The sequence below is a fragment of the Bemisia tabaci genome, chromosome 2 (assembly GCF_918797505.1).
Source record: "Bemisia tabaci chromosome 2, PGI_BMITA_v3".
NCBI lineage: Eukaryota > Metazoa > Arthropoda > Insecta > Hemiptera > Aleyrodidae > Bemisia > Bemisia tabaci.
Window position 1 is genome coordinate 17,473,364 of NC_092794.1, and position 15,976 is coordinate 17,489,339.

General features: G+C 41.3%; 1 protein-coding gene across 3 annotated transcripts in view; it reads right to left on the bottom strand.

The window, feature by feature from the left end:
* Positions 1-1,699: 1,699 nt before the first annotated feature.
* Positions 1,700-15,976, bottom strand: part of MnM (myomesin and myosin binding protein) — a 35,621-nt gene continuing 21,344 nt past the window's right edge. The window contains exons 5-9 of one of the 3 annotated variants that reach the window (XM_019041445.2): positions 14,950-15,237; positions 14,180-14,307; positions 12,447-12,619; positions 8,331-8,371; positions 1,700-4,768 (exon numbers count right to left, since the gene is read on the bottom strand). In XM_019041445.2, coding sequence (XP_018896990.2) covers positions 2,892-4,768; positions 8,331-8,371; positions 12,447-12,619; positions 14,180-14,307; positions 14,950-15,237 — 2,507 coding nt within the window. In that variant the 3' untranslated portion in view covers positions 1,700-2,891. Of the gene's footprint in view, positions 4,769-7,892; positions 8,372-12,446; positions 12,620-14,179; positions 14,308-14,949; positions 15,238-15,976 lie in introns of all 3 variants that reach the window. The other 2 variants (XM_019041444.2, XM_019041443.2) reach the window with 2 other exon arrangements.

Genomic DNA, 15,976 nt, shown 5'->3' on the forward strand with positions numbered 1-15,976 from the left:
TTTTTTCGGCAGGGGAATTTCGGTCCACTTACCAATTGAGATTGTGACCCAAGTTAATTGGTCCACAAGTAAATACAAACGATATTGGCTTACGAGTTTTCAGGATGAAAATGTATAATGTCTTGGAAAAATGAGGGTTTCCTTGTTTTTTCTTTGTTTGTCTGGTCCTAAGGAGAAAAATATATAATTGGAATTTTTGGTAAAAATGGGGGAGCGTCAATTCTATGAGGAAAAACTCTCTACACCTAATTGGTGCAACAGGACTTAAGTATCTTTCAAGGAAATCCCATTTTGTCATACCTGAACCGGATAAAACTTTGATTTGCCTTAGCTAAAGGCTCTTAGATTTTTCCTGTGTACCATAACTTTGCGACGGCGCGGCACCGGTGCGGCGTACCACGGTGCTTCGCTACTATTTTGCCACAGAGGTGTTGCACAGTATCATACGAGATTGAAGGCACCCCGACGTATCATGATTGATGGCATCTTCCAAAAGCACGAAATTGCCTAGCAAATTAAATTGAGTGACGACGACAAAAAAATAAAAAAAAAAAAAAAAAAAAGGTAGTTATTAAGTCCTAGATTTGTATTCGATAACGTTTAGCATGATTTTGTTTCTTCATTAGCGGACAAAGTGACTTGATTCTAACAGAGACATGCTTAAATTTACCGCATAGAAGATTTCCTTATGAATTATAATAAAGAAAATAATGCTTGCACTGGAAAAAAAACCACATTGGATCTAGAGTCCAGAATCTTAAAAACATCGACAAGAAAAAGTACTCTTGATTCAATCAGAATCTAGCTTAAATCAAGAACCAAGCCTCTTAATTTGAGCGGATTTCATTTTGATTCAAGCAAAAATCCAATTGAATCAAGATTATTTTTTCTTGTCCATGTTTTCAAGAGTCTGGACTCTCGATTCAATGTGTTTTTTTTCCAGTGTGTTTAAAGAGGAAGAGATACTTATTTATAAAGAAAAGTCACTTACATCAAGCAGAAGCCCACTCCCATTCAGCGATTTTATTCTTGGTTCAAAATAAAAACTTCGTTACGGCATACTCAAGAATGTTTCTGCCTAAATCAAGTCACTTTTTTCTCTAATGAAATTCAAAAATTAAACTAAAAGTTATTTAATATAGATGGCAGGACTTGGTAAGTTTTTGGACAACCGCTCTCTTTTTGGGCCGTAGTATCTTGATTTAGTTTGCGAGGAAAGCTCCGTACTATTAAAGTATGGCTGTCATATTTAATATGTTGGAGCGCCTTCAATTTCGTATGATACTGTGTAAGACCTTGGTTGCGAAACAGTTGCTTGAAGTGCCGCGGCGCGGCGGGCGAGGGCATCCAGCGCTACACGCGCATTGGCGCCTATAAACCTAACAGGGATACTTCACGCATTGCGCAATGCGTGAGGTATCCTTGTTAGGTTTGTAGGCGCCAATGCGCGTTTCGTGCTAGCAGCACGCCGCTCCGCTGTGTTTGACCCAAATATTTAAAACTCACGGAGTCAGCGTTTTTTGACTCATGATTTTGAAATGTTGGCACACTCTGCATGGATTATTACTCATCAATATTTTTTCCTCTTATTAATGATTCATTCATAATTGAAGCATGGATCAATCGGAACTCAGTTTACTGCATCTTTAGATGTTTTGGATGATAAAAAATTCATCTGTGTAATTCAAAACAATGTATATTACAAATTGTATAACAAAACTTTATTGAATCAACAGCTACATTCATATTACAGGATATACTTATGTACAATTGTTCTCGCAGGGAGAGATTGGTCAAATTTCAGCGACAGTCGAGAGTCAACATAATAAACAAATAAGCATAACACAGGCATGTAGAAAAATTCGATGTATAAACTAAATAAACACGAACTTGGAATTTATCCGTGGTATTGATTTAGTTTTTAACCACAAACATTGAAATTTCATCATCTGAGCAGCTTGCATATACCAATTAGGAGAGCAAGATTACTGAAAAGGCTTTCTGTCAAAAGATTTTTGGCAGTTTAGCCTGAAATAAACTTGAATGCTTCCTTTCATTTTTCATAAAGAAATATAAATACGAATAAATAAACCAGGCACACAGTAATTTGCTGTATTTTCCATAGAATTGGTCACGACTGAATTTCTAAGCATGTAACAAAAGCAAAAACACTATCCGTTATAAAAATATAGTATAAAAATCAAAATTTTACCTCTAAAAAGTCTTGCTATGGTGAACTTATAAAAATTTATTGATATTTCAATTATCAGTATGGAAAAAGCAAAGGAGTATATTAAGCTCGATCGGCTTTTCGTAATAATTCATGAGTTCCTAAGAACGTAACAACAAATTGTACTTTGAAAGTTTGAAAATAGTTTCCCCTCTTAAAACCGGACGAGGCTTCTTTGCAGATCAGCCAAGAATCCAAGGAAGAAATAAATGTGTATACTTAAAAGATAATTTCCGTAAGGTTTCAACACGGTTTCGACGTATGAATACAACTTGAACATTCTTCGGGGCTATCTGGGTATAATCAATGATTTCATGGTCAACGTCGGTCAGTGCAATGGTGAATCTTACGACGAACTCTGGGCCCTTTTCTCTCCCCCCCCCCTCTCCCACAAAAAATTAACAATTAAAAATAAATTCTGAATCAAAGATTTAGTATTACCTTGTAAGCCAGGTAAAAAAGCTTTAGCCGATTTGTCAGTAAAATTCTCTCTCAGCCAAGACTTGCAAGCCGAAAGCTGTGCAATTGACCATAAGTCCATTATGGAATGGTTTCAAATTTGGATTTGTCTTTTCACGAAAAATATGCCTCATTGAATCTCGAGGTCTTTTCCGTTAATTTTGCTAATAGTATCTCTGGCCTCCGCCTGTTTAGCAGCGTTTCACTCTTCCTTGGGTTTCCGCCACTTCCGTATCTTCTCTTGCACCGTTTCCTGCACTTGCCGACAGAGCATCAGAACCAGGAAGGGTATCGAGTACAGCGCATTGTCGAAGAAATAAAAATAGCAGGCTACCAAAAACAATCCTAAGTCCATGACGTAATCACACAGCGAACTAACCTTCTTCTCGACTTTCCGCAATTTTTCCTCCTCCTCGGGCGACAAAACCGTCTGTTGAGCAACTTCCTCCACCACCTCTGGTTCGGGTTTCACTTCCGGCGTCTTAATTTCCGGAGCCCGAGCTTCCGGCGATGAGACGACTTCCGTTTCCTCTTTGTCTTCGACGCTCTCCACTGCCTCCGGCGCTTCTTGCGCCGCCGCTTTCAGATCCTCGTAATTGAGGTACAGCGTCTTCGGGGCCTTCTTCAGTTTCCCGAACTCCCGCACGATGTCGCTGTAGTGGCTGATGAGCACGCTTCTCGGATCGGGGTCCACCCCGGACACCCTCCGCTCGGCGTCCTGGAAGTTGACCGACTTGGACTTCCGGTCCAGGGAGGCCGGCTCCTCGATTCGGACCCGTCTTCCTGTCCGCCGCTCGAGGTCGTCGCCGAAGGCTTCCGAGGACAGGGCTTTCGGGATGATGTTCAGTTCGGACTCGACGACAGCGATCGGGGCTTTGCCCGCGGCGTCGTCGGAGGGTCTTCGTTTCAAGATCGGCTTGAGGATGTTCGATTCCGACTTCATCTTCGTGCCGTTGGCTTTGCTCGCCTCCAGAGTGTTGACCGATGGGAGGTGGACATCAGGCGGGATTATTATCTCACTGAAAGTGTCTTTTCGAGATAGGGACGAGCCTCTCGGCGGTGGCTGGACTTTGGGCTCAGGTGGCGCTCTCTGGCTGGAGTCTGCCGAAACTCTTGACAGCGGACTGCGAGAGCGGCTTCTCCTATCCGTGTGCGAGGTCTGTGGGTCTACAGACGGCCGTGGTACGGGGATCATGTTCCTAGGATGATATGTTTCCGTATCGCTTGTCCTTGCGGGTGGTTTAGTCGTCACTGTTCGACTCCTGGGACGGTAAGCCTCTGGTCTTGCTTCGAATTCATCGGATTCTTCTAGCTCCTCGACCTCATCAAAAGTCTCGGCAATGAGCGGCGGCCGCCCTTCGACCCTGGTGTCGAAATCAAAGTCGTCTTCGTCCGAGACGTCATCTAACGGTTCGTTGACGTCGTCCAACTGCTCGTTCGCCTCCAGCGAGGAGTTGTACACGTTTGCGCCGAACGTAATTTTAAGCGGCTTTTTCAATTTAACGGAAAGGATCCGGTCATCAGCTTGTCCCGTTTCCCGACCACCCTTTCGCTCCTCCGGTTCCGGTGTAAAACCTCGCCGAGTGATTTCCGGAGTAGAGTGTTGGATCTTCACCTCTGGGACTGTTCTTCGGTCCCTGGGTTTTAGTTCCTTCGGCTCTACTTGCTCCGGAACTGTGCCCAAGCCAGTTTTCCGTAGGCTGCTTTCTTGTGGTTTCACGTCTGGTTTCGCAATTTCCGAGCGTTTGAGGAGTGTGTCTTTCTCTAGTTTTGCTTTCTGAAGTCGGTTCTCGATCATCATCTCGTTGACCTGTTTGTTTTTGCCGAGAGACGACCTGGAGCCGAAAGAGTGGCGCCTCTCCAGCTTTTTCAATCGATCCATCTCGTCCTCTGTGAAAGCTTGGTAGAATCTGGCCATGGCTTTTTCGTGGAGCAGTTCCGTCGAGCTGACAGCGTTCCGGATTTCTACGTCGTCTGGATAGTCGCAGCTGCCCAGCTCCGGAGCGGACAAGGACATGGGTGGGGCGATTGCCAAGTCATCGAAATCTGATAGGTAGCTCTCTCGATCTACGTTAGCTCCTGATTGGGAGAAAAAGAGTTTCAACATTACTTTTACACGTCAATTCGTTTCTATCAAATGGATTACATTTTGCAATAAGGAGCCGCACTATTTCTGGCCCATTTTAAAAACAACATACATGTCATTGGTTTCTCTAGAGGCCCTCGGCTTGAGATAGTGGTTCCCTATTGCAAAATGTAATTTAAAAAATGCCATTTTGTAATCTTTTGTGAATTAAAATATGTTGGAATGTCGAAAATGCTCTCTGTTAAGGTTGGTAATAGGGCAATAGGGTCAGCTTTATTGTAGATGCATATTTCTTATTTAAACTGAGTGTATAACTTTGAATACTCATGTCAAAAAATGTAAAAAAAAAACTTTCGCTCTCTTTGCAAAAAACAAGAATAAGTTTAAAAACACAAAATATAATATTACACAAAAAGAAGAAAGCGGAAGAAAAAGAAAGAAGAGCAAATCACAAAAATAAGCACTTTAAGCATCATAAATCCATAGAACCCTCTCCCTTTTCTGTATGAAGCGAACTTATAACATGCATAAACTGCTAGCTGATTCAGGAGATGTGAATAGGAAACGTTATTTTTTGGATGACCCTCGTTTAAGTCATGTGTCGATGGTGAAACTCCTAAACCTCGTATCTTGGTGTGCGACGTTGCAGAATTTCTATCATACTTTATTTCTTAAGTGAGGAACTACTCAATGTCAATTCTAAAAAAAAATCCGTGATTTTTCTTCTCGGTACGGGACAAATTCTGAGATAATTTCAAGGACTGGTGATTTAATTGTTCTCCTTTAAAAAAATAAAACTGGAGCGGCGATTTTAAACACGGCAAACGTGATACGTGGTTTGGGATTTGGGGGTTTCGTCGTCGATATGCCGTTAAACGAAAAATTGTAATGGGAAGTACCGGTGAATGTTATAGCAGTCAAAATCCAAAGCTGTAAAATCAAGTAGAGCTTTTTTTGTAAAAACGAAGCAATAAAAATGAAAGAGGACTGCTCATTTCAACGTTATCAATGTTATAAGCTGTCAGCTCATCCCCCCTTCCCCGCGGGCAACAGATGGGCCTAGGCTAGTCTGTGAGCGTATTGGGTTCTCAGAAAAACAGATCTGCAGGTTCAGATGAATAATGTAAAATGAAATATCAGATTTTAAGAAAGAGCCGATTACAATGGCCGAAAAACAATTCAGTGCCCATGCTTGGAGAAGCAAGCTGAATGGCAACACAGATTTTCGGTAGGTGCCAGGCCTATTTGGATTAATGGCTTGCTTTTCTTGCTCTGCAATTTTAGGGCCAATACCTACCAAAAACTTAGGAGGTGCCATTTCGTCGTTACTCAGACATAAGGGCGCATTTCGATTTCCGCATGAGCCCCAGAAAGCATGTATTTATATGTAAGACAAGACTCACGTAGGAATTGGGATACTTCCTCCAGAGGGACGACTGTTTAAAATCAGGCATAAGGGTGCCAGGACTACTCACCCACACGTTTTTACCCGGGACTTTTTAACCTACGTATACCTACGTAACCTAAATTTTAAGTGCAACTCTTTTAACCTACGTATTTTTTTTTTTTTTTTTACCCACAGGCATTCCCATCAAGTTGCAAGTTACAAAAGTTAGTATTTAACTCCGCTCTCGCAGTCATGCTTGAAAAACTGGTAACCGGAGTTAGAAATCAAGTTGGCCTTCAACTCGCTGGATACAATTTCAGCGGCTCAGGAGTTGAAATAGTTGTATCAGGCATCCTAATTTAGCTTGATGTCTGAGACGAGTGACTTTCGGTGTAATCTTTGTGTTTTCAATAAACACCGCAGGGAAACGTCGAATTACTTTTATTAGAATCTTCTCACCGAAAAATATTTTGATATTGCCATTGAAAATAAGTTCAAAGGTTAAAATTATGAGCACAGGTCTCGTGGACATGTCTGAATAACTAGGAACTGGAATCAGAAAATCAAGTCGCACTCCACTCGACCTCCCCTACGACTTCTACGGGTAGTGTAAAATACATGCAGGTGAAAACCCATTATTTGCACGAATTCATATTTAAAACAGTGCATGAGGGTATAAAGTCCGGGGGTCAAGAGTTGTGGGTGAGAAGTCCTGGGTAAATATACCGTGGGTGATGAGTGTGGGCGAGTCCTGGAATCGGCAAAAGAATTACTCCTACGAAAGCCTGAAGCTCACTTTCACTGCGGGCATAATGCGCCACGGATACGGCGAGACAGCGATGATAGGTAAGTAAATATTCCATAGATATTCAAATTTTCGCTACAATCGATGAAATACCCTCCCTCGACCAATTTGACCAGTCCCTAATTTGTCCGTGTAATTGGAAAAAAAAAATGTTGTGAGGAGGACAAGTTTCTATCAAAACAGCCCAGAAAACCGAAAAAGCTAACGTGAAAGCTAACAAAAAAGCACACGAAGCCTGAATCAAAGAATGCTTGGGTCATTTATCCCAAATGGAAGAAAAATGTGTAAAAATAGCATATACGATTGTTGCTGCTGCAACCCGCGACCGTAACCAGTTATTTGGGCCTTTTTGTTTTTGGATCTTTGATCTCCAGACATTTTTACACTTAGACTTTTTTTGGACATCATCTCATCACCGCTGACACATACATAGGCTTTAGTTGTGTTCCTCAATCGCCTAAAGAGCTTTATGTTATTATGTCTAGTGGTCCATTATTCGGGCTACTCAGGGTGGCATGAAACGTAAGAAAGAAATGGAAGATTGGAAATTCAGTGAAATATTTCATGAAATTTCACGAGGCTGTGATATATTTCATATTTTTCAGGGGCTAAAGTATATGTACCCGCAGTTAAACACACAAAAATAGAAGAAAGTCACAATGTGTACATTTTTGTGAAACATGAAAAGGAACCGGTATTTTTCAACATACATTTCATGAAAAATTGCACGTGAAATTTCAAGATTTTATTTTGCATGAAATTTTGCCACCCTGGGGCTATTGTTGAATATCCTTCTTATCTTCAAGAATACGCGAAGCGTGTTTTAGCGAGTTATGCGAAGCTTACGCCAACACCAGAAACCAGAGGAAGGAGAAAAGAAGACAGCTCAAACTGGAAGCTCGAGAGCGAGAGGAAACTGAAATACCTTCATTTTCGGGGTGCCCCGACTTGTCGGGCAAAAGGACGAGCATGAGCTCCGAGTTGGACGTACCCATTTCGAAATCATACATGGCGCTCATGTATGCCGTCTCGGACGCGACGCTGCCGCCACCTGGCGGCGACTCGAGCTGAGACCCGGACTCGACCGGAACCTCCGGCTTTTTCACTTTTTTCCGGGGCTTTTTGACCGGCGCCACCGGTTTCTCGGTCTCGATCTCCGGGATCTCGAAGTCGATCTCCGGGACGACGGAGATGCCCGAGTCGACCTCCGGCGACGGCGACGCCTCGTGGGACCGAGTCGCCTTCCGCTTGGACCGCCGGTGGGAGACTACCCTATCCTCACTGACCACTATCTCCGGCACCACCCCGGAGAAGCGGGCTGGCTTGTTTTCGTCTAGGTTAACACTGTCAATTGTATAGTTACCGAGTCTGGAGCTTGCGTCGGCACCCGGCGGTTCAAGTAGCCTGAAAAAGAGGTAAAAAAAAGGAGTTACAACACTGAAACAAGTTACGGGCTATATGCAGAGACAAGAGACCCTCCACTAGTATCTTGGCCATGGTGGAAGCTTTGACTTTTGGGACTTCAGCATTCTACTGTTGACGTACCTACATGGTTGATGTTTAACAACGAGTTGGCAGTTTCGTTTTGCAAACAAGCCGAAAATGGCCGAAGTTTAGGAAACTTGTTTGGCTCATGACGTCACCCGAAGCTCATCATCGACCATGTAGGTAGGTCAACAGCCGAAATTAGGGTGATGACTGTTGCTCCCTTATAATTGTCCATAAGGAACTGTTGAATCCCCGAAAGTAAAAGCTTCCACCTGTCGCCAAGAGGCCAGTGGAGGGTCTCTTGTCTCTGGCTATATGTCGCAGGCAAATAGTGAAATCAGGCATTTTGTCATATCCATCGGCAGAAAGTTAAATTTTGACGGTCTATGAAATTTTGTGAATTCATGGCGAAGAGCTCGCGAGTTTTATCTTCTCATTCGCTTTGAAACAGCTGTGAAAACCATCAAGTGAACGCGCCGGAGGGAAAGGGGTGTATAAGACGCGTTAACCTGTGTTGGACACATTTTTTTGCGAAGGCCCTGTCAACACTACTAGCAAAAATTCACGGAACTTGGCGCGAAAGTTAAGTTCCGTAAACCTATCTCTATGTGGACAAGGCCTTCCATTTACAAGAAATGAACGAAAAAATTATGACAGAACAATCATAATTGTGGTTTAATAATTTTAACTTCCACCGCCGCGAAGCGCTGATCGCACTATGTTTGGGACAATGCGTGAAGTATTTCTACAGTCTTGTAGGCGCCATGCGTTTCACGCCGACCGCTCTGTCTTTGACGCTATGCGTGAAGTATTCATGCAGTCTTGTAGGCGCTAATATGTGTTACATGCCGAGACTGCTACTCCGAGGACTTCTCCTTTTCATCTCAAGTCCTCGTCATCATTGCTATTTGCGCCGCGCCGCTCCAGGCCAAATTGCGTGTTTGGTTTCTCTAATAACTCGACTAATTAAAGATGCTGTCTCTTGTACCACCGCTAAACGACAAAATTAGAAATTACTATACTCTCAGGAAATGAAAGATTTTGTCGCCTCTTCTCGTATGTAATTTTGTTTTGGCGCGTATACGTAGTATACCGCCTTTGCGATCGTTTCGAACCCTGCTCGATACAATAACCGAGTCCCTTAGTTCCTTACCGAAAAGTGACTACCGCGAACTTCTGAGATTTTCCAAAGCGTGTAAAAAGTTTATTTATCCATCAATAATTATGATTTAAAGTTGTTTCTCATTCTGGGGCTCATTAGTTTATGTGCAGTGAATACCAAGAGTCTACGTTACTTGGTTTTTTCAAAAAAAGCCTAAGAATGCGACGCGCTGATTTAAAATATGCATATATGAGCAGAATCAAGCGAATTGATTCGAGGATGGCTGAGCAGGTCGGCACTCTCGAAATGAGAATTTAACTCCTCCGTTTTGTTCAAAACGTTGCTTTGACAGATCTGTAACCTCGGTTATACTTTCCAAAAGTTGGTACCCGTGCTCTGATAGTGCAATCTGTGTAAGTGCAATCTGTGATGAGCCTCGAGACTCATTAGACCATTAGCTAAACGTGGCTCATACAGGAATCCACTTACCCCTCTCTTTCCCACGCTCCTGCTCACTGCGTCGGCGTCTCGACGAACAATAGCTAATGACGGTTGCCAAGCGATGCCGGGATCCTCAGCCCCTCGCCCAATTACTTACGCTTCATTAACCATTTCACCGTCACGCTAGGATTCGTCCAATTTTCAAAAAAAATTGTTTCGCGAGTTTTTAGCAATTTTTTCCTTACTCTCCGTTAAAACACGAATTAAAAGAGGTCTCATTCATAAAAATCGGCCAAATAGAAGAGAAGTTACAGTATTCGAAATCCGAAGAAATCAACAAAACTTCTCCAAACAAAAAATAAAATGAAGGGGGGGGGGAAATGTATAAATTACAATTTAATATGATTGACCTCAGAATGTGACAAGCAATTCAATTATAAAAAGGAGAAAAAATTGAGTGAAATTACAAAAAATTAGCCTCTTGCAAGGGGCTTCCTTGTATGAGTTTTGACCTGAAGACAAGTAAATCCCGTTATATTATTAAAACGAAATTGACTCCATAGTTTAATGCCTTAGTTCTTGAATACGATTATTTTAAGCACTCGATTTATATCAGCAATTTTACCCATGAGGTGATTTCCTGAGAGCTGATAATATCACGAATTTCTCATAGAGCCCTTCAAAAATGGCTTGCTTTTTGGGCAGCCGATTCGGCCATCAAATCGGGGTTTAAATGGAAGCTGATAATAACACAAAGCTCTGAGAACAATTTTAAGATGAGTATAGGAACGGTTTGTACATTACGAGGAGAGGCGGGCATTCTGTTCAGCATATCGATACATAAGTATTTTCACACGTAGAATTCAATTTTCACGTCAGGGAGTCGACATATTTTGATTTTTTCGATTTTATACGGGAAATTTATGGTTTTTCGGGATTGAAATTACTTACAATTGTTTCATGAAAAATGAATGCACCCAAAATGACTATAGCATTTTGACTTTCACATACCTACGTGCACTCACTAAATTGATTGGTAAATTCAAAGAGTGGGTACATCGACCTAGTATATCAAGTTTCTGCGATTTTTTACGGCAAATCGGTAGATTTTCGGGATGTGGATTGCTTACTTTCAATTCATGAATGAATAAAGCATGGACATGGTTGAGCTTCTTTGCATGAAAAGACGTTTAAAATAACAAAATCAAGACATATTTAATACAATTGCATTTATATCGAGTCAATTTCTTTTCAATAATATAACGGGATTTATAATACCGGTGATTTGGGTATTTTAGCCCCAAAATACCTTTAAATCGACTTTATCTTCTAGGAATTCGACAGAATTTTTCCTTTCTTCGCTTAAATTTTTCCGTAGCACTTTTCTTCAAGAATCTGATAAGATTTTGCTTGAGGCGGATCAAAAAACTTAAATTTGTTCGAATAGCTTTCTAGATTCACAATACACGGTCTCGTCAAGGTGCGTCGTTGACCTTGCAGTGTTGGATCGTGAATTCTCTTGTTGTGCTGCTTGCCTTTTTTGAAATCTCTGTAAATGAAAACTAAAGGGGTTGATATGTGCGAGTTAATGACGCGCCTTATCAACACATTGTGTTGGAGTTCACTGCTTGTTTATATCTGCTTTTAAAAAAATTGCAAAATTTGCCGCCATGGGCCACGGCCCATGTGGCCATCCCCTAAATCCGACCCTGCTCCGGGTGCTGCGCCCGGAACTCGGACAGTATGCCTATGTAACCCGAGAGTACGGTTTCCACGGTCGGAGTTTTTTTTCCGTGAATCATATCATCTTCCGCGATAGGTCTCAAGTTCGAGTCCCGGTACACAGTAAGAAAATGTAACCTATATTTTGTGTTATTATGGGAAGTACAAAATGTTGGTCAATTTTTATGTGTTAGTTTTTCCTGTGTCAAATCGACTAAATTTTTGGGTTGGAATGACCAAATCTTTGTGTTGAAAATCTGCGACCTCGTTGAAAATTACACGGCAGCCGCCAGGATCACTTCGGCCCCGTGAGATTCCGGCATGAACAGGTTTCACTGTATTTAAATTTTAAGTTTTGAAATATTCTAAATTCAAGGAGATATTATTGTTTTATTGGCTATTTATAGAGAGCGATAATTTTCCACTTAATATATAGTGATATTGCAAAGTACATTGAAACCTGTTCATAACATAAATTCAAAAAGACCGAGAAATGTTTTCGTTTTCGGGGTTTATGAGCAGGTTTAATCACATGCATGCATGTACCACAGGACCGGAAAAATTTCCGTTAAGATTGGTTTTCCGGTGTAATACACAATTCCTATATGAACGATTAATAATCTTCTTTTAAGGTCGAGAAGGTTTTCTCACATTTCTTCATCAAAATTAAGCATGGCTAAAAACACAATAACATATTCTTAGTAATGACAGAAAGTAACGGCTCACCCTCTTTTTGGATCAGGAATAAAGATGACGTCACTTTCACGGCTAGGCTCACTCACACCGTATGGATTTTCCGCTTTAACCCTAAACCGATACTTGGAACCTTCGATCAAATCAACTAATGTTGTTGTTAGTTGCCGACACGTGGCTGCTTTAAGCCAAACGTTCCAGCCTATCTACAAACAATGATAAAAAAAACATACTTATTAAAATGACGCAAAAGTACCTAAAAACATAATGTGGGTCCCCGCAATGAACCACAAGACAATGTCCGATTTCAGCATTTTGATACATGCTCCTTGACTACAATTTCACGTAGATTACGATTCGCTCAACGAAATTAACTGAAATTAATTCCGAACCAAAATATTTAATGTTCCCTGGCGCGTGGATTTAAACCTCTCGCTAATGAAAACGCAATGGTCTACGTGAGTAAAATCGCGCAATAAACGTACCCACAACAGTCTCTGCGGTATGAAAATGTGGCAACCTCAAACTCGATACTTTGGCTCAGCCTTTGCTTGTTCTTATCACTTTAAATAACAGAGGAAGGAGAAGGAACATTGGTCGATTGAGAGGTTTGCTGAAACTGCTGTAGTACATGATTTGACTCACGTCGAGTATTGCGTTTCTTGTGACCAGACAATTCAAATTTCCCAGAACCACTGTAAAATACAATCGTTAATATCATCGTTAGGAGTTGATTTCAGTAATTTTCGATGCAAGAATCGTGTTTTACACAGAATTTTTATTATGAAATACACGTATATATCAGAGTGCTAACTTTGTACCCTCTCATAGTGGTACACCATGCTAGAATGAGAGCGCTTGAATTTTTCTGGCCGATGTAATCCATTTTCCACATAATGTTTCACCAAGCCTCGAGTGCTCTTATCGTCATGGATCTTCTTAGCGATGGATACTGTATTATTTTATTGTATAATTTGCATTATTTAAGACGTATAAATAGAAATTACTTAGTAAGCGTTGATGGCCGCACGTAGACATTGTTTGGATATTCAAAGAATGATGTTCTCAAGGAATCAAAATGGAATTATAGATTTAAATTCTGTCACTGCGTTGTAGGTCAAATGAAATTCAAATCCAGCTTTAAAGAATCAAACGTTTTACACATGGTCCAAATTGCGAAGGATTCTTTAAGCCCTCATGCATCAGCGAAGACCACAAATTTCTTAAATATTTTTTTTCCACTTGACAGAAGAGTAACCAATGCGCGTACTAGTGCGCAGGTATTTAGCTCATGATTGTCGTGAATAAATGATCAATCCTTCTACTTTACACATTTGATACATCTTTGATTAATTTTTTTTACGTTGAATGAGTTTGAAATCGGCACTTGGATACATTCTTATTTAAAAAAAAAAAAAAAAAATGACTTCCTTTCCATATTTGCCAAAAAATTCCGGTTGTTTCACAAATTACCTTCATTGTAAAGAGCAAAATAAAATGAAGAGGTACATCTTGTTGTTTCAGAGCAACTGGACTTTTTTTTTTTAAACAACTGGAATTATTTTACGAAATATATTGATAAATTTCGTTCCATTTCGATTAAATTTAACTCAATGCGGGTAAATTGCTTAGTAGTTTGCAATTTACTAAACTGCTGCAGTAAACCAAAACGTTACGTTAAACGTAAACCAGATCACGAAAATGATAACAGTTATTTTTGGGCGTCGCCACCATAAAAGGGGAGAGGATATTTTATTGTAACTTACCCTATTATATTCGATGATGTAGTTGCCTATTTTGCAGCCACCATCATCTTGTGGCTCAGACCAGGAAAGCGTCACTGATCGCCCCAACGTCATCACAACTTGAATAGAGTCAGGAGCTTCTGGTCTATCTGTAAATTATTTAGAAACGCCTTAAAAGTTATTGGCATGTGTTCTAATCATATCCAGCTCATTGATTGAATTGATTGTCTAGTAGATTCAAAAATATTTGCTCAGTGTGCTCTGCTGAGTTTAAGATACATTCTCCGCAAGATTGAGCTCGACCGCCAATAAATCGCCTTCAACTACAGAAGATACCACACCACATTACAGATGTGTTCGAATAGTCGCATCACTCTATTTTGCAAAACTTATGAATCTACATTGTGTGCAAAAACAGTAAGCGATTTCAACTTCCTACTGTTCACTCATGAAAATTTTTGATCCATTGGTCGGGCGTATCACAAGACTAATTTTCCATCCCAGACATTTCAGTGCACCGAAAGTGGTGATTTAAAAATATGTGCATTTGGTTCGAATGTCAATAAATGTACTGTAGGGCCAAAATTAGCCTGGAGTATTGTTGCTTTTGCTTTTTTCCGTGTACCCGCAACGGTGATCTAGGTTAAACGCCAGACTGCAGAGCGAAACACCCTAGACCCTCTTTTAACATTGAGATTTCGACTATTGTCAGAGTATCTATGAATCTCAGAGCATTAAAGTACGGGGACACAAAGGACTAAGAAAATTCGGCCCCTGAGCCTGATTCTCACCTGTGACTGTGACAAGAAACGAGGCCGTGTCTTCGGATATGTTGTTGTAGGCCCTGAGCGTGTACTCTCCTCGATCACCCCTCTTGGCTTCGGCCACTCTGAGGGTGGCGTATTTGTCGACGAAGGAGATCTCGTATCGTCCCCCGTGAGAGAGGAGCTCCCCGTTGTGGTACCAGCACACCGTTGGAGAGGGCCTTCCGCCGACGTAAACTTTCAGCCGAATTATCTCGTCCTTCTCGAACAGGAGCCCGTCCTCGTACTGCCGGGATAGCCGAATTGTTGGCGGAGCTGAAAATTCAACATCGTCATTTGAAAAACTGTCCTGGGGAAGGGAGAGCTAGCCTGTCGTGATAGCGAAGAGAGCAGTAAGTGCAAAAATGAAGTTTTGAGAAACCGGGCTCAGAAGCTTCTGACCGGGAAACTCTATCGAAGAAACCTCCGTTCTTCGTCAAATTGCCACCAATCGTCCGGAAGACTTGTAGAGATAGTTTGGATGACTAAAATTCGACTGATTTTATTTCAATTATACAAAAAGGGTATTTTTCATTTTCATGGCAGGCTATTTTTAGACAAGAAGGCCGTAAGTGCTATCTATGTATGCTTTCATGGTTGCGTTTTGGACACACAACAAACACATCTGCAGGTTAGGAATTTCCAGAGGAGGGCGGCACTTTACTTGAGAGCACTGTTTTCACGGGCTCTCTGGAGGATTAATGTCACTTATTGCTGTCTTGCCTGAAACTGTGTCATTTTTCGCGCACTTACGGTTCCCTCATATGTCTCGTTTTTATACAAAATCATCGTCTGAGATGACTCATCCCAGATAGCACAAAAAGTTCGGAGAATATTCTGACAATGTTCCGACTTTTTGGGCAGCATTTGAATATTCAGAGAATATTCTGAGAATATTCTGGATCAGCAGGTAAACTCGGAATATTCTCAGAATGTCCTCTGAACATTCGAGCTGAGCTCGTACCCGCCCGTGGCGGCGCGGACCACCTGGTATATAGGTCCCATGTAATTTTCA